Source organism: Antechinus flavipes, chromosome 1 (assembly GCF_016432865.1).
Source record: "Antechinus flavipes isolate AdamAnt ecotype Samford, QLD, Australia chromosome 1, AdamAnt_v2, whole genome shotgun sequence".
Classification (NCBI taxonomy): Eukaryota; Metazoa; Chordata; class Mammalia; order Dasyuromorphia; family Dasyuridae; genus Antechinus; species Antechinus flavipes.
This window is the reverse complement of record NC_067398.1, coordinates 664,966,526-664,989,283: the sequence shown is the minus strand read 5'-3', so window position 1 is coordinate 664,989,283 and position 22,758 is coordinate 664,966,526. Positions and strand designations below refer to the sequence as shown.

The 22,758-nt window shown below is 33.7% G+C and overlaps 1 protein-coding gene and 1 pseudogene across 1 annotated transcript; one reads left to right on the top strand and one right to left on the bottom strand.

Annotated features, from left to right (window-relative positions):
• The first annotated feature begins 507 nt into the window (after positions 1-507).
• Positions 508-1,470, top strand: LOC127545011 (olfactory receptor 7D2-like). The gene has a single exon (XM_051972009.1). It carries the CDS (start codon positions 535-537, stop codon positions 1,468-1,470), a length of 936 nt encoding a protein of 311 aa, XP_051827969.1. The 5' UTR covers positions 508-534.
• Positions 1,471-19,306: 17,836 nt separating this feature from the next.
• LOC127545005 (olfactory receptor 7D2-like) lies at positions 19,307-20,334 on the bottom strand (annotated as a pseudogene).
• Positions 20,335-22,758: the final 2,424 nt, after the last annotated feature.

Genomic DNA, 22,758 nt, shown 5'->3' with positions numbered 1-22,758 from the left:
TTTCTTCTCTTCAATCATTTTAGCCAATCTGATATGTGATATCTCTGGGGTGCATTAATTTGCATTTCTTCAATCAATGATGACCTAGAGTCTTTTTTATATGACTATAAATTGTTTTTTACTTATTTAGCAGAAAACTGTCTGTTTATAGTCTTTGATTATTAACAATTGCGGGATAGTATCACTTTCTCTATTTGGTGCTCAATGGTCATTGATGGTTTGAGCAAATTTGAGATTGTATTCATAAAATGTTCATTCCTAAATGTGATTTTTCCTAATTTAAAGACTATCTGAAATGGAAGGAGTCTTAGAGGCCATTTGATCTAAGTCTTTCATCTTGCAATGAAATAGAAAGTGAAAATTGTAACTTGTCCAAGATCACAAAGGAAATAAATAGCAGAGAAAGGGATAGAACTGAAAAATTCTAAGTTGGAGCCTTGTCAGAATCAGAGTTCTTTCCATTTCATATATAAAGATAACTGTATTTTCATATCATGTTCCTCTCATTTCTTTCCCTGCAGAAAAGTCAGCCCCATGATACCAGGAAATCAGACACAATTCACTGACTTTATCCTCTTGGGATTTTCTGAGAAACCATATCAGCAAGGCCCTCTTTTTGGTCTGTTCTTGGGCATGTATTTGGTTACAGTGGTTGGAAACCTGCTCATAATTTTGGCCATTGTCTCTGACTCTCACCTACACACCCCTATGTACTTCTTCCTTTCCAATCTGTCCTTTGTGGATATCTGTGTGGTATCTACTACAGTACCCAAGATGTTGGTGAGCATCTTGAGAGAAAACAAGGCCATCTCCTATACTGCCTGCCTTGCCCAGATGTTCCTCTTTATGTTTTTTATTGCTTTGGACAATTTCCTCCTAACTTCAATGGCCTATGACCGTTTTGTGGCTATTTGTCACCCTCTACGTTATGGAGCCATTATGAGCCCTCGGCTATGTGGCTTGCTGGTGCTGATCTCCTGGGTAGTAAGCTTTTTAAACTCCCTTCTTCACAGTCTGTTTGTAACACATCTCTCCTTTTGTACAAACCATGTAATTGAACACTTCTTTTGTGATCTTGCTGAGATTCTGAAAATTTCTTGTTCTGACACTCTCCCCAACTATGCCTTGCTTTATCTTGTCACTGGGGTGCTAGGTATGCTTCCTCTTACAGGGATCCTTTTCTCTTATACTCAGATCTGTTCTTCCATTTTGAAAATACCATCTGCTCAAGGTAAGTATAAAGCCTTTTCTACCTGTGGATCTCACCTCTCTGTTGTTTCATTATTCTATGGCACAGGGCTTGGAGTACATTTGAGCTCCTTCGCTAGCCACTCTTCCTGGAAGAGCACAATTGCTTCAGCAATGTACTCTGTGGTGACTCCCATGTTGAATCCCTTCATCTATACACTAAGGAATAAAGACATAAAAAATGCCCTTAGAAAACTCAGTAGCAGAACATCTTCCTCTTAATGATAGGCCTGGCTCCTGGTACTTGGAATAGTATACTGGCATTTCTGGGAAAAATAATGGGAGGCAAAAATGATGGATTCCTCAATCTCTCCCTACTTAAATCCATGCTCCATTCAGACAATGATTTTTCCTTAAAGTAGATGTTTCACTCTGTCACCCTTCCCCCATTGAATGCCATTGGCTCCTTATTATCTGTAGGATCACATACAAATTCTCCATCTGACATTCAAATCCCTTCATAACATAGTCACTCTCTACTTTTTCAGTCTTTTTATACCTTACTTGCTACTATATACCTTTTTGCTGTCTGGGTCCTTTTAAGTCCAATTAAAAAAAAAACCTATCTTTTACTTGAATCATTTCCAACTCATCTTAATTCTAGTCCCTTCCCTCTGTTAATGATTTATTAATCCTCATAAATATCTATAAACTTTATTATTATTATATTAAATGCTGTTAATATTGTATATGGTGTGTTTGTATATATTTATTTACTTGTCTTTTCCATTACTTTGTATGATCTTTGAAGTCAAAAATTGTCTTTTGCCTCACTTTGTGTACCCAATACTTAGCACAGTGATGACATGTCAATGAAAATAAATTTTGATTGATCAGTCTCAAGGTTCCAACCTTATTGGATCTCTCTGGTTTTAGTGATTATAAATAACATTGATCTTTATTTTTTCCTATAGCCTCTATTCCTAGCATTTCTACATTTTTGGTTGAACACATCCTATATCCTCAAGATTTTTTTTTCTAGCTTAAAAATGCTGAATATGGAATAAGGAGGGCAGAATTTTAGTTTTCAGCCCACCACTTATGAGCTATGTGCTCTTGGCCAAAGTACTTAATATGTTTCTCAATTTCTTCATTTTCTGAAATGGGAATTGGAAAATTGGTTCTGATCACCTAACTTTTTTTTTTAGTACATCAAATTAAATATTGTATATGAAATAACTTTGTAAACTATCAAATGTTTGATATCAAATACAAAATAAAAAAACCAAATACAAAAAAGGAAGAAAAAATTAGAGAACATCTTAATGAAATTTTTATTTCCAATTTTTGGCTGTTTTAGTTCTCAGACAAATGTTCCTTAGACGGAGTCAACTGAACCTCAAAGGTACTAATATTATTCTCAGAGGGAAATCAAAATGAAGAGAAAGGATATGCTTATATGTCTATCCACAAAGATAGATAGAATAATAAGTTGCTACAAAATAGAAAGAGTAGTAATTAAAATATTCAGAAGTTCACAGTTTTGAGAAAGAATAAGAGTATGATTACATATGTATAAACTCTCAGATTGCTTACTGTCTTAGAGAATAGGCAGTTAAGATATAGGGAGAAGTAGAATTTCTAACTCAAAACTTTAAAAAGAATATTAAACATTGTTGAGGAAAATTAAATTATATTTTTAAAAGAAAGAATAGAGTTATTTCTTTAGCTATCAATTCAAAAATGCACAAAAGTCAATAAGCAATATGAATTAGAAATTCTAATTCAAGGAGACAAATTTAACCTCCCAGGTTTCTGTGAGATTTTGTAGAGAAAAATCCATTACTGGAATATGGCTCTGAAAAGGTTAGTGTATTTTGATAAAGCAGAATAAAAAAAAGATTATGGAAAGAATGAAGGATTTCAAGAATAAGGCCTGCCAATATTTTCCTTAGAAGTATCAGTATACTATTTCAGAGTCCAGGACTCAGGAGACTATTCTGCTAATGAATTTCCTAATAGAATATTTTATGTTCTTATTTATTAGGATAGGTGAAAGGGTTCAGCATGAGGGTGACAACAGTACACATTTTTGAGTCAATTGTGGTCCTTCAGAAAGTGCAAGAAGTTGAGGAGCTCAAAAAGACTGCCCAAACATGCCATAGAATAAGAAAAAAAGCATAGAAGTACACAAGGAGAAAAGACTTTATATTTATTCTAAGCAGATGAAAATTTTAAAATGGAAAGATAGATCTGATTATATGAGAAAAGGATCCCTGTGAGAAACACAGGTCTTCTAAATTCAAGGCGTCAAGTTGTCTGCATGTAGTTAAAGATTAGGAGAACAGATTTGATGGGTTGTGTTTGATCCTAGGGCACAGAAGCAAAGGCCTAAATTGATAAAACAAAGTAGTCATATTAGTGTCCATGAGACTAAATGAGACTAATATTGAGAACCATCCACAAACAGAATGTATTACTTGGAGAGGTGGCAATATGTCTATCCTCAAAAATCTTTAGGCAGAGGATAGGCAGCTTCTTTTTGGATTTGTTATGATTGTCAGTATTTATTACATGCCAGACAAAAATAAAATCAGAAATAAGAACATTCTCTGCTATCAAAGGAACTTATATTCCAATCGTGAATAGAAGAGGGCTGAAAAGCTTGGGATGGAGGTGAAGGTGTCCAGTGTGCTGTTTCATTATTTTATAGATCAGCAAGATAGAGATATACCTGTGGAGATGAACTAGCAGGGAAGACTGAGGAGAATGAAAACATGATTGGTCTGTGCCTTCTTAGATTGGAGGTTCTAAAAAGAGCCAGTCAATCAGAGCAAAAAACTACAGGGACAAGTGAGGAGACTTCCAATATAAAAAGTAGTCCAGGGATGAAATACGTTTTCAGAATCAAGAGGTTTCTATGGCTTGGCAGAGAAAGGAGATGAGTCAGCAATGCACATTAGACAATTCATTGGGTTCAGAAAGACCATGACCTCAGGGGCCAAGGCCAGTGGAATTCTTTTGGTTTGTGTATTGGGTTGGTTGGGAACTTGGGTCTCTTTTAACTCTCAAGTTCAGTTAATTCTGCAATGGCTTTTAAAATTTCCTTATTTATTCCTATTCTTTTTTTTTTAATAACTTTTTATTGATAGAACCCATGCCAGGGTAATTTTTTACAGCATTATTCCTTGCACTCACTTCTGTTCAGATTTCCCCCCTCCCTCCAACTACCCCCTCCCCCAGACGGCAAGCAGTCCTTTACATGTTGAATAGGATACAATGTATCCTAGATACAATATATGTGTGTAGAACCAAACAGTTTTCTTGTTGCACAGCGATAATTGGATTCAGAAGGTATAAATAATCCGGGAAGAAAAACAAAAATGCAAGAGTTTATATTCATTTCCCAGTGTACTTTCTTTGAGTGTAGCTGCTTCTGTCCATCCTTGATCATCTATTCCTATTCTTACCTGACAGTTAAATCAGTTAAATGGGACCAGGAAATAAAACAAGCATCTTCTTCTTCAGGTTTCTCATAAATCAAGAGCTACAGTGATTTATCTTTGGGCTATTCCTAGACATGAATATGGTCACCGTGGGTGGGAACTTTCTCAATTTGTTGGCCATTGGATCTGATTCTCACCTCTGCACTCCCATGTACTTCTTCCTTTCCAATCTATCTTTAGTGGACCTCTGTTTAGTATTTACCACAGTCCCCAAGATGCTTGTGAATATCTTGACTAACAGAACATCCTCTATGTTTGCTGTTAAGGACCATGACTAAGTGTGAAGGGGAAGGTCAGTTCTCTGAAAACCCCCACTACTGTAAATCATAACACACTTGAAGGAATTGCAACTCAGCCTTTACTGATGCAGATGTTGCTTGTGAATTGGGAATGAAACAAATTGGAGGCAAGAGGGAAGAGGATGGAGGTCAGAGAATGCAACTGTCTCTCAGTCTTCTTGTATCATTATCATCCTCTCACATGAAGGTATCTGTTCTGCTGGTCAGAATTATATCCCCAGCACCCACTAGTAGATAGCTCCCATGACATCCAAAAGCTACTAGCAAGTTGTTCTCGTAACAGTTTGACATTAACCTTAAACTGGCATTAATAGTCAACTTATCAAAGTCATAAATTGGTGCAATTAGTAGTAACAAAATACTTATCTAACAATGTCATAAATTATAGCAATTAGCAGTAACAAACTACTTCTCTAACAAATTCATAAATTGCATAGTTTGTGATGCCTTGTTCCAATTTCATGCATTGTCCACCAGGATATCTTAATTTCATCTCAAACATGTCTCTCATCACTGTCAGGGATGATAGTAAACCAATGTTTTAAACTGTGAGAAGTTCTTATAGAAAGCAGATCTCAAGTAATATCTGGAGCAGATCTTCCTATACATAGACTTATTCAGTACTGGCCTTTAACAGGTAAAGTTGAATTCAAATTTGGTTTCAGACATTTACTAGCTATGGAATCCTGGGAAAATTGCTTATCCCTGTCTCCCTTTGTTTTCTCACCTATAAAAAAGAAAGATAAATAACAGGAAGCTATTGGAGGAGGATTGAGGGCAGGAGTTGGATATATGTGTGTTTGTGCATGCACACAATATAAATATAAGGAGAATAAATACATATAATATAAAATAATTAAACTAAGGTAGTTTGAAGGGGCACTATAAGGATGGGCTTTGTCTAGAAGATTATCCTTGAGATGCTTCCTTAAAGAAAAAAAGGATTGAATTATATATGACGACAGAGTAAATCTGAGAATGAGCAATCAGTCAATGTAAATGTAGGGAGTAGGGAGATACTGTATCTTAGACTGAAAAGATAGCATAGAATAAATTTTGCTCAAGTTTTTAATATATAAACAGAAGACACACTAGATCCTATAGTTAGAATGAGGTGAACACAAAAAAGTGTCCTTGTGATCAGGTCCTTAAGAAGGATCTCTGAAAAAGTTTCACAAAATTTTTAAATCTTGAGACAGTGGAGAGTGCACCTTCCACTCTGGAAACAGAACCCTACTTTAGCAAAAAGTAAAAAGCCAAGTAATAGCCTAGGAAAATGAGCAGACAACAGAAAATGTTTCTGACTATAGAAACTTACTATAATGACAAGAAAGATCAAGAAATTCACTCAGAAGGTAACAAAGTCAAAGCTCCTATATCCAAAGCTTTTAAGAAAAATAAGAATTGGTCTCAGGCTATCTCAAAAAAGGATTTTGAAAATCAAGCAAGATAGATATATGAAAAAATAGTAAGACAATCAAGAGTGGTGCAAAAGGAAATACAAAAAGCTAACGAGGAGAAGCATGCCTTATGAAGCAAAATTGACCATATGGGAAAGGAGCTATAAAATCTCACTGAGGAGAATAATTCCTTAATTCCTTAATTAAATTAAATTATTTAAAATTACTTAAAAATTAGAATTGAGCAAAAGGAAGACTTTATGAGAAATCAAGATACAGTAAAGTGAAGCTAAAAGAATTAAAAATAGAAAACAATGTGAAACATTGCACTGGAAAAATAATTGACCTGGAAAATAGGTATGAGAGATAATTTTAAAAGTATTTGGTTTACCTGAAAATCATGATAAAAAAAGATTCTGTACACAATCTTTCAAGAAATTATCAAGGAAAACTATCCTGATATTCTAGAACCAGAGGGCAAAATAGATATTGAAAGAATCCATCAATCATCTCCTGAAAGAGATCCCAAAATGAAACCTCTAAGGAATATTATATAAAGCCAAATTCCAGAACTCTCAGATCAAGGAGAAAATATTGCAAGCATTTAGAAAGAAACCATTCAGGTAGAGTGGAAGCATGGTCAGGATAATACAAGATTTAGCAGCTTCTACAAGCTGAGGGCTTGGAATATGATATTCCAGAGAGCAATGGAGCTATAATTACAACCAAAAATCACCTACTCAGAAAAACTGAATATAATCCTTTGGTGAAAAAGGTAAAATTTCAATGCAGTAGAGGATTTTCAAGCTTTCATAATGAAAAGATCGGAGTTGAATAGAAAATTTGATTTTCAAATACAGGACTCTAGAGAAGCATAAGAAAGTAATGAGAAAAGTGATATCAAAAGAGACTTAATAAAGTTTATCTGTTTACATGCCTAATTGAAAAATAATACTTGTAACTCATTAGAACTTTCTCATTATTTTCTCATTATTATGGCAGTTTGGAATATATATATGTATATATATGAATGACACAGTCGTGAGTTGAATATGAAGGAATAAGATCTAAAATTATAAAATGAAGGGTTGAGATAAAAATGTACTGGGAGAAAAGGAAAGAGAAGTGGAATGGTGTAAATTATTTGCTATAAAAAGAGGCAAGAAAAAGCTTTTATAGTGGAGGGAAGAGAGAGAGGAGAAGGGAAATGAGTGAAGTTTACTCTCATCAGAATTGCCTCAAAGGGGAAATAACAAAACTACTCAAAATGGGTATATCTTACCTTGAAGTAAAATAGGAGGGCTAATGTGATATAGGAAGGAGAGAGAGAACAGAATAAATGGGCAGGGGATACAGTTAACAGTAGTAATTGTAAAAGTAATTTTGAAGCAAGTTGCTCTAATAAGACCATAAATAAGAGCCATACCCCAATTAATAAATGATCAAAAATATGATCTATGCCCAAAAGGCTATAAATTCACGCAGATTCTTTGATTTAGCAATACCACTACTAGGTATAAATAAAAAAAGGATTTTTAAAAATGAAAAGAACCTCTATGTACAAAAATATTTATAATAGCTCTCTTCTCAGGCAAAAAATTGAAAATTAAGGGGATATGCATCAATTAGGGAATGGCTGAATAAATTGAGCCATGTGATTATGATGGAATGTTGCTATTTTATAAGAAATAATGAGCAGGATGCTCTCAGAAAAATCTGGAACTCCCTTCATGAACTCAAGCAAAGTGAAATGTGCTACATACAAAGTAATAGCAATGTTCTATAAATGACTTTGCTATTCTCAGCAATACAATAACCCGCAAGTATTCTCAAGGACTTATGATGAGGCAGTATAGGGCTGCCACAAACATTTTGGCACATACAGGTCCCTTTCCCTTCTTTAGGATATAAGCTCATTAGTAACACTTCTGGATCAAAGGGTATACACAGTTTGATAATTTTTGGGCATAATTCCAGATTGCTCTCCAGAATGGTTGGATTCATTCACAACTCCACCAACAATGCATCAGGGTCCCAGTTTTCCCGCATCCCCTCCAACATCCATCATTATTTTTTCCTGTCATCTTAGCCAATCTGACAGGTGTGTAGTGGTATCTCAGAGTGGTCTTAATTTGCATTTCTCTGATCAAGAGTGATTTGGAACTCTCTTTCACATGAGTGGTAATAGTTTCAATTTCATCATCTGAAAATTGTCTGTTCATATCCTTTGACCATTTATCAACTGGAGAATGGCTTGATTTCTTATAAATTAGAGTCAATTCTCTATATCTTTTGGAAATGAGGCCTTTATCAGAACCTTTAACTGGGAAGATGTTTTCCCAGTTTGTTGCTTCCCTTCTAATCTTGTTTGCATTAGTTTTGTTTGTACAAAGGCTTTTTAATTTGATATAATCAAAATTTTCTATTTTGTGATCAGTAATGGTCTCTAGCTCATCTTTGGTCACAAATTTCTTCCTCCTCCACAAGTCTGAGAGATAAACTATCCTAAGTTCCTCTAATTTATTTATAATCTCGTTCTTTATGCCAAAATCATGGACCCACTTTGATCTTATCTTGGCATACAGTGTTAAGTGTGGGTCCATGCCTAATTTCTGCCATACTGATTTCTAGTTATCCCAGCAGATTTTGTCAAATAATGAATTCTTATCTCAAAAGTTAGGATCTTTGGGTTTGTCAAACACTAGATTGCTATAGTTGACTATTCTATCTTGTGAACCTAACCTATTCCACTGATCAACTAATCTATTTCTTAGTCAATACCAAATGGTTTTGGTGACTGCTGCTTTATCGTATAGTTTTAGATCAGGTACAGCTAGGCCATCTTCATTTGATTTTTTTTTTCATTAATTCCCTTGAGATTCTCGACCTTTTATTGCTCCATATGTAAATTTTGTTATTTTTTCTAGATCATTAAAATATTTTCTTGGAAGTCTGATTGGTATAGCACTAAATAAATAGATTAGTTTAGGGAGTATTGTCATCTTTATTATATTCACTTGACCTATCCAAGAGCATTTAATATTTTTCCAATTATTTAAGTCTGACTTTATTTGTGTGGAAAGTTTTTTTTTTTGTAATTTTGCTCATATAATTCCTGAATTTCCTGGTAGATAAATTCCCAAATATTTTATGCTGTAGACAGTTATTATGAATGGAATTTCTCTTTGTATCTCTTGCTGTTGGATTTTGTTGGTGATGTATAAAAATGCTGAGGATTTATGGGGATTTATTTTGTATCCTGCTACTTTGCTAAAGTTATGAATTATTTCTAATAGCTTTTTAGTAAAATCTCTGGGGTTCTCTAAGCATACCATCATATCATTTGCAAAGAGTGATAGTTTAGTTTCTTCATTGCCTACTCTAATTCCTTTAATCTCTTTCTTGACTCTTATTGCAGAGGCTAGTGTTTCTAAAACAATACTGAATAATAATGGTGATAGTGGGCAACCTTGTTTCACTCCAGAACTTACTGGGAAAGGTTCCAATTTTTCCCCATTACATATGATGCTTACTGACAGTTTTAAATATATGCTCCTGACTATTTTAAGGAAAAGTCCATTTATTTCTATACTCTCATGTTTTTATTAAGAATGGATGTTGGATTTTATCAAATGCTTTTTCTACATCTATTGAGATGATCATATGGTTTTTGTTAGTTTGGTTATTGATATAGTCGATTATGCTAATAGTTTTCCTAATATTGAACCAGCCTGTATTCCTGGTATAAATCCTACTTGGTCATAGTATATTATCCTGGGAATGGTTTAATGTAATCTTTTTGCTAATATTTTATTTAAGATTTTAGCATCAATATTCATTAGGGAGATTGGTCTATAATTTTCTTTCTCTCTTTTCAGCCTACCTGGTTTAGGTATCAGTACCATGTCTGTGTCATAAAAGGAGTTTGGCAGGACTCCTTCAATCCCTATTTTTTCAAAGAGTTTATATAGCATTGGAGTTAATTGTTCTTTAAATGTTTGATAGAATTCACATGTAAATCCATCAGGTCCTGGGTATTTTTTCTTAGGGAGTTGGTTAATAGCTTGTTCTATTTCTTTTTCTGAGATGGGACTGTTTAGAATATTTACTTCTTCCTCTGTTAGTTTGGTCAAGCTATATTTTTGAAGGTATTCTTCCATTTCATTTAAGTTGTCGAATTTATTGGCATAAAGTTGGGCAAAGTAACTCCTAATTATTGCTCTAATTTCCTCTTCGTTAGTGGTGAGTTTTCCCTTTTCATTTTTAAGACTAACAATTTGATTTTCCTCTTTCCTTTTTTTAAATCAGATTTACTAAGGGTTTGTCTATTTTGTTGGTTTTTTTTCATAGAACCAACTCTTAGTTTTATTAATTCAATAGTTTTTTTACTTTCAATTTTATTGATCTCTCCTTTTATTTTTAGAATTTCAAGTTTAGTATTTGACTGGGGTGTTTTAATTTGTTCCTTTTCTAGCATTTTTAGTTGCAAGCCCAATCCATTGACCTTCTCTTTCTGTATTTTATGCAAGTAGGCCTCTAGAGATATGAAATTTCCCCTTATTACCACTTTGGCTGCATCCCACACATTTTGGTACGATGTCCCATTATTGTCGTTTTCTTGGATAAAGTTATGTTTATGATTTGCTGTTTCACCCAATCATTCTTTAGTATGAGATTATTTAGTTTCCAATTATTTTTTGGTCTACTTTCCCCTGGCTTTTTGTTGAAAGTAATTTTCATTGCATCATGGTCTAAAAAGGATGCACTTACTATTTCTGCCTTACTGCTTTTGAGTTTGAGGTTTTTATGTCCTAATATATGGTCTGTTTTTGTATAGGTTCCATGAACTCCTGAAAAGAAAAGGTACACCTTTCTGTCTCCATTTCATTTTTTCCAGCCATCTATCATATCTACCTTTTCTAGTATTCTATTTACCTCTTTGACTTCTTTCTTATTTATTTTGTAGTTTCATTTATCTAATTCTGAGAGTGCAAGGTTGAGATCTCCCACTATTATAGTTTTGCTGTCTATTTCTTCTTGCAGCTCTTTTAATTTCTCTTTTAAGAATTTAGATGCTACACCACTTGGTGTATATATGTTTAATATTGATATTGCTTCATTATCTATGCTACCCTTTAGCAAGATATAGTGCCCTTCTTTATCTCTTTTAATTAGATCAAATTTTGCTTTTGCTTGATCTGAGATCAGGATGGCTACCCCTGTTTTTTTGACTTCACCTGAAGCACAATAGATTTTGCTTCAACCTTTTACCTTTACTCTGCAGGTATCTCCCTGCTTCAGGTGTGTTTCCTGTAAACAACATATTGTAGGATTCTGGCTTTTAATCCATTCTGCTAACCACTTCCTCTTTATGGGGGAGTTTACCCTGTTCATGTTTATGGTTAAAACGACCAATTCTGTATTACTTGCCATCTTGTTAACTCTTGCTTATACTTTTCTCCCTTCTTTTCCCCTTACCCCCCTCCCCAGTATTAAACTTGTGAGCACCACTTGCTTTTCATAGCCCTCCCTTTTTAGTATCCCTCCCCGAGCCTTAGAGTTCCTCCCCCATCTTACTCCTTTCCCTCACAGTTTCTTTATTCCCTTCCACTTAGCTTATTCCTTCCCTTTTCACTTTTCCCTTCTTTCTTTTCAATGAGGTGGGAGAAGTTTCACCATAAATTGAACATGTTTAAAATTTTTCTCTTAAAGCCAATTCTGATGGCAGTAAGACAACCACTATATTCATCCCCCTCCATTCTTTCTCTCAGATATAATAGGTTTCCTTTGCCTCTTCCTGAGATGTAGTATCCCCACTTTACCCTTTTTCTGGTACAATTTTCTTTCCACCTCTAGTTTCTAGAACAAGGTATACATGTATTCTTTATATATGTTTATAGCAGAAATATAGTTCCCAAGATTTCTTTTTACCTTTTTAGGTTTCTCTTGAGTTCTATATTTGTAGATCAAACTTTTTGTTAAGTTGTGGTTTTTTCATCAAAAATAGGTGAATTTCACTTATTTCATTGAATGACCATCTTCTTCCCTGGAAAAAGATGCTTATTCTGGCTGGGTAAATTATTTTTGGTTGCATACCAAGTTCCTTAGCTTTTCAGAATATCATATTTCAGGCCCTTCGATCCTTTAATGTGGATGCTGCTAGATCCTGGATAATCCTTATTGTGGCTCCTCTGTATTTGAATTGGGTTTTTCTAGCCACTTGAAGTATTTTTTCTTCATCTGAGGGTTCTGGCATTTTGCCACTATATTTCTTAGTGACTTGATTTTCTGATCCCTTTCAGTAGGTGATTGATGAATTCTTTCAATGTCTATTTTACCCTCTGTTTCTATGACTTCTGGGAAGTTCTCTTTGATAATTTCTGGAAAATAGTGTCCAGGCTCTTTTTTTCATCATATTTTTCTGGGAGTCTAATAATTCTCAGATTGTCTCTCCTGGATCTGTTTTCCAGGTCTGTTGTTTTCCCAAGAAGGTATTTCACATTTTTTTCCATTGTTTGATTTTTTTGGTTTTGCTTGACTGACTCTTGTTGTCTCCTCGAGTCATTCAATTCCATTTGTTCAATTCTGATTTTCAATGAAGTATTTTCTTCACTCACTTTTTTTATATCTTTTTCTAATTGTCCAATTGAGTTGTTTTGTTCTATGGATTTTTTTTCCATTTCGCCAATTTTATTTTTTAGAGAGCTTGAGCTATTTTCTGTTTCCAGTTCACTAATCCTATTTTTCAAGGATTTGATTTCTTTATCCACTCTGTCTTTAAATGAGTGGGATGACTTCTGCAGACTCTCTTGCCAAGCTTCCCTCTCCTTTTCCCTTTTTTCTTCTAGGTCTCTTGTGAGAGCCTTTTTAATTTCTTCTATGAGGTTCATCTGTGCTGAGGAACAGATGATCTCTTCCTTTGGGGATTCATCTGGAGACAGTCTGTTTTTAGTCTCCTCAGGGTTCGGAGTCTGCTTGCTATCCATATAGAAGCTGTCAATGATTAAGGCCCTTTTCAATTTTTTGCTCATTTTGTCAGAGAAGAATCAAAGACAAACTAGCAAAGAAAAAAAGAAAAAAAACCCAAATGGAATCTGCTTTTTTGGGGGGAGGGGCTGGGTGGTGTTACTGAGCTTCCTCTACAGACTGTGGGGGGCAGCAGCGAGGCACTACCAGGCCAGCGATGGCTGTGCTGCGCCTTTGCTCTGAGACTCTGAGAGCGTGCTGAGACACTGTGGGGGAGGGGTGGCCAGGTCCCAAGAAATTCCAGCTTTTTGGGGTTGTATTCTTCACCCCAGTGTTTTTAGCTTCTCTATTGGGCTACTGACTTGCTGCCAGGGCAAAGTATCCAATCCTGTAGCAAAGCTTTCCCACAGAGACGGCTGAGATCACACCTCACCCAGCTCTGGTCTGCTTGACTGTGAGCTGCCTGCCGGGCTCTCACTGCCGCTGCCTGCCCTCAGCCTGTGCCTGATCTAAAACTGTCTCCACCCTTGAGCAAAAACAGACCTTTCCTGGCGAATTTCACGGATGTCTTCTCTTGGTAACTATTTGTCTTTTTTTTTTTTCAGTCAAGCATTAATTCAGAGGCTTGTGATGAAATGGATTCTGAGAGAAAATGCGGAGCTTACACAGCTGTGTGCCTCCTCTCTGCCATCTTGGCCGGAAGTCCCTTCCTTTTCATTTTAAAGCTCATTAGATCAGATTTGAAAATCTTCAGGAAAATTCATTTCTTATCATTTCAAAGAAATTCAATTAACCAATGTTTACTAAAGCCCAAGTATATACAAGGCACTTTTCTAGGTAATGTGGATATAAAGACAAACCAAAAAACAAGTTCTTTTCTTAAGAGCTCATATTATACTAGGTAGAAAAATATACAAAGATGGATACATGCACATAAAATACATATGCATATAATATGCATATATACTTTAAATATATATGTAAATACACAATTGTGCCTTTTATATATGATCAAGTCTTTTTTTATTCCAATGCTTTCTGCTTTATCCAGCAATTAAAATTCTATTATCAGAAACTGTCTTCTTAATTTCCTGTTTCCAATATTTGCATTTTCCTTTATCCTTCCAATCCACAGTTGTGATTGAAATATAACTTGTGCTCCTAATCTCATTAGCTTCTTATTTTTTTTTTTTAGCAACTGTTTGCTAATTCCTTCAATTAGAATTGTGCCAAAGTGAATCTCCAACATTGTGCAGAAATTGATGGTTTTGACAAACCTTGGGAAGTTCTCTCATGTCCTGGATCTGTTCCTCAATGATATAGATGTTTATGTTATTATTATGACATAGAGAAAAACCTTGGTGCCCTTAACAGGTAATTGCTAACCATACTTATTTATCCGTTTTCTCCTGACTTCTGAATGACTCATCATCTACCAGTGCCTGTATATCTGTGTCTTGTGATAGAAATAGTTTCTTCTTCAGAGAATCTAGCTTTCTTTTCCTCAAGAAGAGACACATATCAATTAACAATCTAAAAATGTTTATCTTTCTTATTTCCTTCCTTTTGGTACTCTGCTCCCACCATTCAATATGGTAAAATGAATTAGGATATTCCCTGACTCTTTAAAAAAATATTTTATTTTCAATTTGTGCAACAAAGCAAACATTTTTATAACACATCACAATAAAAAGATGATTACACATAAAAATGCAAATCAATCACATACAACTTGCTATTCCCTCCAAATATACAAGTTATCATGCAAATTTCTTTTATATATTTTTCTTCCCTCCCTCCTCATACCCTAAAAATGACTGCCATTAGAGTAATACAGAGATATATAATATACATATACATATATGTGTGCATGCACAAAATTATTCTATTCATATTGTTTCTCTGGATGCAGATAGCATCTCTCTTCAGATGTTCTTTATTTTTAATTTGTTGTATTTATAATAGCCAAAATGAATTAGTGGCTCAAAGTTATTCTTAAAACAATATTGCTGTTACTGTATACAATATATTCTTGGTTTTCCTCATTTCACTCTTCATAATTTATACAAATCTTTCCATATCTTTCTAAAATCATTGAGCCCATCATCTCTTATAGCACAGTAGTATTTCATCATAATCATTCATCACAATGTGTTCAGCCTTTCCCCAATTTATGGGATTTCTGAAATTTTTAGTTTTTTGCCACCACAAGGAGAGTTGCTATAAACATCCTATTCATACTCAAAGTTATAATTATAGTTGGAAAATTTCCCTCCATCTTATTTTTTTTACTCACTATTTTCTTTCTCAGACTCTTTTTCTTCAATTCCCCTTACCTTATCTTCTTCCCTATCATTCTGTCCCTTCTTCAGCCACACCTCCAAGATTCTCTCATTCCCTTCCTAATGCCCCAGTCAGCATCCACATACCCTCAAAATTCCCCCTCAAACTCTCACCACATAGTCAAGAACCTCCCCGACCTTGCCTCCCAGTTCTCTTTTTTAATAAGTCATTTGTGTTTAAATGATTTGCAGAGCATCATGCAGCTAGTTAAGTATCTGAGACCATATTTGAATTCAAATCCTTCTGACTTCAGGGATGCTCTATCCCCTGTGCCAATTAGGTGCCCCATCCTCTGTTTTTCTCACTTCTTTACTTGCTCAGAAAGGTTCTACAAACTTCCAGATGAATGTTGTTTCCTCTTCAACCCAGATGAAAATAAGGGTCCAACATTTCCAGTCCTTCATCCCCACCTGTTTTGTCTGCATTCGTTTTTCCTTTCTCATCCAGTTTTTATAACATAACTTTTCATTTTTATCTTTTTTGCCCAATTTTGTTTTTTAGGATCACCCCATCATATACAACTCAACCCCAATTTTTCTTTCAAACTATGTTAGTAATGATGTCAATTTTGAGAATATTGAAAACATTTTCATCTATATAAGAAGCAAACATTTTGACCTTAATGAGTAACTCAAAATTAGTCTTTTTTATTGGGGGAGCCAATAGCTATTTAAATAACAAAAAGCTATTTAAATGGCAAATGTCTAAGGCTGGATTTAAAGTTAGGTCCTCTTGCCTCTAGGACTGGTGCTTTATCCACTGTATATATTAATGTTTTCCTTTTATGTCTTCTGGACATTTTCTATTAAACTTCACCTTCAGTTCTGGTCTTTTTGTTAAAAATTAATCTCCAGTTTGTCAAACACTCAACTTTTTTCATTTGGGATTATATTCGTCTTTGCTAAATATGTTATTCTTTTATGAAATGAGCTCTTTTGATCTTTGAAATATAATGTTACAAGACTTACAGTCTTTTAGAATAAAAGCTTGTGAAATCCTGGATCTATTTCTACAGTACTTGTATTTTTTCTTGTTTTTTTCCCCCAATATTTTCTCCTTTACCTTGGAGTTTGAAACAGCTCTTTGTTTTTTTCCATTGGTATAGTCAGTTTTCTTTTGAGAAGCTTGCCATCTCATTTTTATTTATTTCTTAAAATATATTTTATCTATTTCATTAAATATTTCCCAGCTCCTTGTAAAAAATTTTAACATTCTTTTTTTTAATTTAAGTTTCAAATTATTTCTGTCACTCCTGCAACACCCCTTATTGAAAAGGCAAGCAGAAGGCTATCAAGTATACATTGTTAAGTTATGCAACACATAATTCCATATTAGCAATAGTCTTTTCAGATTGTCTACAACAATTGTCTTGATGTGAATACTGAAGTCTTTCACAACTACTCATCCTTACAGAGTTGATGTTACTGTGTACCACGTTCTCCTGGTTCTACTCACATTACTTTGCATGAGTTCCATTTTTTCTGAAATAATCCTACTCATCATACCTCATAACATAGTACTTTTCTATCATATTCATTTGTAGGGTTGATGTTACAAATGGATGATTCCTACTTTCTGATGTGGGCCAATATATCAAGTTAATACATGACCAAATAAATAAAACTTGAAAAGAATTTCTAAAAACCCCACAATTTATTCAGCCTACTCTAATTTATGAGCATCCCCTCAATTTTCAATTCTTTACCAGCACAAAAAAGAGCTATTATAGATATTTTTGTACAAATGATTCCTTTTTTTCATTTACTTTGATCTCTTTTGGGATACAGACCCATTCATGCTGTTGTTGGATTAAAGGGTGTGCACAGTTTTATAGTTCTTTATTGTCCCTTCATTTTTAGGGAAACACTCTGTTATTCCAAATACCAAGTAGAGTAGAGATATATTCTTTGAGACCCCTTTACTTTTCTACCATGAATCAGACCAGCCTACATTTTGAGCATAGATATAAATTACTTGTTTTTAGCAGAAAGACAAACTCTGTATACTACTTAGGGCCCCAAATAATTCTGTGTTCTCCATACTTCTTTTAGTACTTTGTAATTTTTGCTAACAGTTCTTGTAGTCATCTTCCATGAAGAACACATTGGTCAGAGATTTTTAACAATAGTGGTCTAGATTACCTTATAAGGTAGTGAGTTCTTTATTACTGTAAGAAGACAAGTAGGATTTAGAGTTACAAGAAAGTTCTTGTATCATCTAGTCCAACCTTCTAGACTTACAGATGAGAATAATAAGGCTGAGAGTTTAAACAATTTGTCCAAGGTCACTGACTAGTAAATAGTAGAATTCATATTTAAAACACATATAATTTAAATCATATATAGTTAAAATTATAAGTGCTTGCTACAACTATACAGTTCGATGTTTGCATATTGTAAATAAGATTCTTTAATCTGTAGGAGGCTGACATAGAGGACCTTTAATGTCTATTGCATAACTAAGATTCTATAACTTCATGATTCCAAGGGGAAGGAGAAAGGTTCAATGATAATGATAATATATCATCATTATTAATATTAACAATAATAAATGATATTCATACAGCAATTTAAGATTTATAAAGCATTTTAAGAATATTGTTATATTAATTTATAATAGTAAATAATAAATTTACAATTAATACAAAATTTAAAAATTTATAAGTATCTCATTTAATCCTCAGAACACCCTATTAGGTAGATGTTATTATTATTTCTACTGTAATAAATGAAATAATGTATTTTAAATGCCTTGCAATGCTTAAAGTACCATGTAAATATCAGCTATTGTTCTTGTTAATAATTTTATAGATAAGAAATTGGGTATATGAAAGGCAAAGTGACTTTCTTAGGCTCCCACATCTTGTAATAAAATACAGTTTGAACTCACTGCTTTCTAGTGATAAGTCCACTTATTCATTCCACCAGAAAATCCAGGCTACTGGCTAATTCTTATGTTTTTTGTGTTCATAAAAATAGTATCACTATTTAATCAGAACAAACAATTATACTGAATTCTTGAAGGTTTTACTAGCAAAACACAAGCTCTGGAGACTTGATACACACTGGTGAAGTTTTGAGAATATGCTTAGGTATAGACTAATATTCAAGGAACCATTTAGTAAAAACAAGGAGATTGGCAACCAGTTAATAATTTTTTTTTTGGTCAAAGTAGCACATGAAGACAATATACTAAGGCTTCAGAAAATGGGCATTTGAGTTGGAAGAATCATGCATGATAAAAAAAAAAACTCAACTCTATTTTCTCTGTTTCTTTTGTTCTTCATGAAATTTGATAGAAAATTATAATTTTCTATCAAGTTTCTAAATGATTTTTCATAATCATTTCATTTGATCCATAGATCAGAATTTGTCCTATGACAACACAGCTGCTGTAATGTACATTACACAAAAGAAAAGACTGAGCTTCAGATGAATGGAATCACTTGCCTTAAGTACATTAATTATGACAGAGACTAGAACCAAGGTCTCCTACCAGTAAACTTAGTGCTTCTTTAGAAGGAATGGGTGATATGACAAAGTAGATTGTGAAAAATTAGAACTTAATATTAAAAAAGTCCAGAAATAAAAACAATGAAGAATAGTTACTGAGAAGAAGTTGTTCTGCTAACAAACCTCCTAAGGGTTTCCTTTATGTCCTTGTTCCTCAGACTATAGATGAAGGGGTTCAGCATGGGACTGACTATAGAGTACATCATCAAGGCAACTAAGATCTTCCAGGAGGAGTGAGTAGCTGAAGAACTCAGATACACTCCAAGTCCTGTGCCATAGAATAATGAAACAACAGAGAGGTGAAATCCACAAGTAGAAAAGGCTTTATATTTTCCCCCCAGGTGATGGTACTCTCAATATTGAGGAACAGAGCTGATTATAAGAGAAAAGAATTCCTGCAAATGGGAGAATACCTTAATAGATCAGTTACAAAATATACCAAAATGGTATTAATGAAGGTATCTGAACAAGAGAGTTTTATACCCGAACTCTCTTATAGATTACATAATCTATAGATTACAGAAAAAGTGGGAAATCTCATGTTCTGTACAGAAGGACAGCCACATTGCCATTAGAATTTGAAGGATGGAACTTAGAAAACTAATAGTCCATGACATCAGAACCAGGAGACCACAAATCTGTGGACTCATTATGGTGACATAGTGTAGAGCATAACAGATGGCCACAAAGTGGTATAAGCGATTGCAGTGAGGAGTAAATTGTCTTTGGAAACAAAAATCATGAAGAAGTAAATTTGAGCAAAACATTGAGTATATGAGATGGCCTTATTGTGTGTTAGAAGGTTCACCAGCATCTTGGGGACCAAGGTATTAACTAGACATACATCCACCAGGGAAAGATTGGAGAGAAAGAAGTACATGGGAGTGTGGAGATGGGAATCAGAGCCAATGGCCAGTGTGGTGAGAAGATTGCCAACCACAATGACCATGTACATGCTGAGGAAGAGCTCAAAGAGGAGAAGGTGCTGCTCTGGGAACTCAGAAAGTCCCAGAAGGAGGAATTCTAACACACTTGTTTGGTTTTCTGGTCCCATGCATCTGATATGTCTGCAAGGAAAAATATGTGAGAAATTGACAAAATGGAGATAGTTACTTCTCATTCTGTGATAGAGAAAACACTAGATTTGGACTCAGATGACTGAAGATCTACACCTTTGTTATTTTAAGCAAATCATTTCCCTTCCTGGGTCTCAGTTTCATCATATATAAAATCAAGTTGGACAAGGTGATCCAAGGTACTGTTCTGCTCTCACATCTTCAGAAACTCTTATACTTAGAACTTAGGTAATTTATAAATGAAATGATAGAAACTTTTAGTGGATTAATGTTCCTTTAAGGTCAAAATACATCGAGTTGAACATTATACTATGTAAATTATAAAGTTACAGTATGATGGAAGAAAATGGAGCACAATATTTCTCCATGTTATGAAGAAGAGATGATCAATAATTCAATGAAGAATTAATTAGAATCAAGTAGATGTTGTTTTCCATATGAAAGAAAAAAAATTAAATAAAAAATGTAATTAAAAACCCCCAGTGAATTTAGGAAATGTTATTAATGGTACTTGTGGCAGTTAATAACTTGACATTCAAAATATATAAGGATTTGTTATGTTTAAAAATAAGAGTAGCAGTCATCTCTGAAAACATTTTTATTTAATTTTGAAAAAAGTAATACAAATTGTTTTAAATTAAATATTATTTTATATTGAATTTTGCATTCATTTCCTCTCATGTACTCTTCCCAGTTGAGAAAACAAGAAAACCAAAACCTGTTATAAACATGTATAATCAAACAAAACAAATTCTTCCAATTACCAATAATTATTTGAAAATGCTTAATTTTGGAGTAGCTACTTGATGTAGTGGATAGCACATAAACCCTGAAGTCTGGAACACCTGAGTTCAAATCCAATCCCAAACACTTAAAACTTCTTAGCTGTATGACACTGGGCAAATCACTTAATTCCAATTGCCACAAAAAATAAATGAAATGCTTAATTTTACCAAAAAGGAGAAAGATACAAATTAACATAGCTTTGAGGTACTTTTCAAACTCATGAAATATGTAGAAAATAACCAAAATTCAACACAAATAAGTCTAAGAAATAATAAGTATACTCATTCTTTGCAAATAGTATTGAAAAGTTTTAAAGTATTTTTTGGCCAAAAATCTAACATTACAAAATATTGTTCTAATAAGCTATATTTTGGGGAATAGACTTTGATTCAAAGATTTTCATAGCATCATTAAATAAAATAAAACTTAAATATAAATGCAAGAACAAAAACACTGGAATAATTTAAATAAGAGAATAGTTAAATAAGTTGGAGTAAATTATTGTTATGAAATATTATAATATAATTACAAAGAACACAAAGAACTACAGGAAGACCTTTATCAAATAATGCAAAGTGAAAAAAAAATAAAAGTACATGGTTGAAGAACACTTTAATTATGACCATATAAGAAGCAAGGTGAATGTAAATGAGTGGAATGTTAATGAGGAGTTAGAAGTGACAAATGTTTTTATAATATTCTATACACTGAAAATTATTAAGTGAATCTATTGATATTCAATATTCTCTCAAATAAAATAATTGATATATATTTTGAACAGAAGATATGTAGTCAAATTCCCTGAGCTGGAAAGGAATCCTAATTATCAAAGGGAGGAAAACAGTAATATGTGAGGAGAATGAAAATGAGAAATGGGAAGTTTGCTTTGCAGAAAGGGCTGAGAAATAACAAGAGAGCAAAGGGTCACTTAAGTCAACATGATTTATTGACCTTAAAAAAAAGTAAAGGTCAGAAAAAAACGGTGAGTTCAAGATTCTGAACTTAGGATCATTTGGTTGATTGGTTATCCTTCATTCTTGAAGGGAACAAAAATGACACCATTATAGTAGAATTGAGTTACAATGTGTCCAACTGTAACTGATCAGACAAATATATCAACCAAGATTAATGTCTACATCCAAGAAACAAGGTGACCAAAAGCTTGAGCCTATACAAAGAAGATATTTTGAAAATTAACATTTAATACTTTCACTCTAATGGCATAGTCAAAAGATAGAGTAATATGTGAAGTTACAGAAAAAATGTATTTGTGCTCAATATAAGGAAGGTTATCATAAATATCAAATCTATATCAAAATAAAATTAAATATGCAGGGATTAAAATTATCCTACTTATAATAAAAGAATCTGAAGCAGAGTTCTGAGCTAATAATACTTTACTAAAGGGTCCATGATCCCTTCTGATAAAGTGGATCTCAGGTCTTTCTTGCAATCTGAGACGACTCCTCCTTCCAAGGCCCTATTTTTATAAAATGAAGGTCTAGTTATTCCAGAATAGTAATCCCAAATATAGAATAATCCCATTGATTGACAATGTGATGCATAAGCTAAAATAAACAAAATAATATGTCAGCAGTGTCACAAGTTGGTTGAAGTAAAGAATATCTCCACAGAAGATGGGCAGGCTTCTCATTGGTTTGGGCAGGAAGAAATGGTACAAG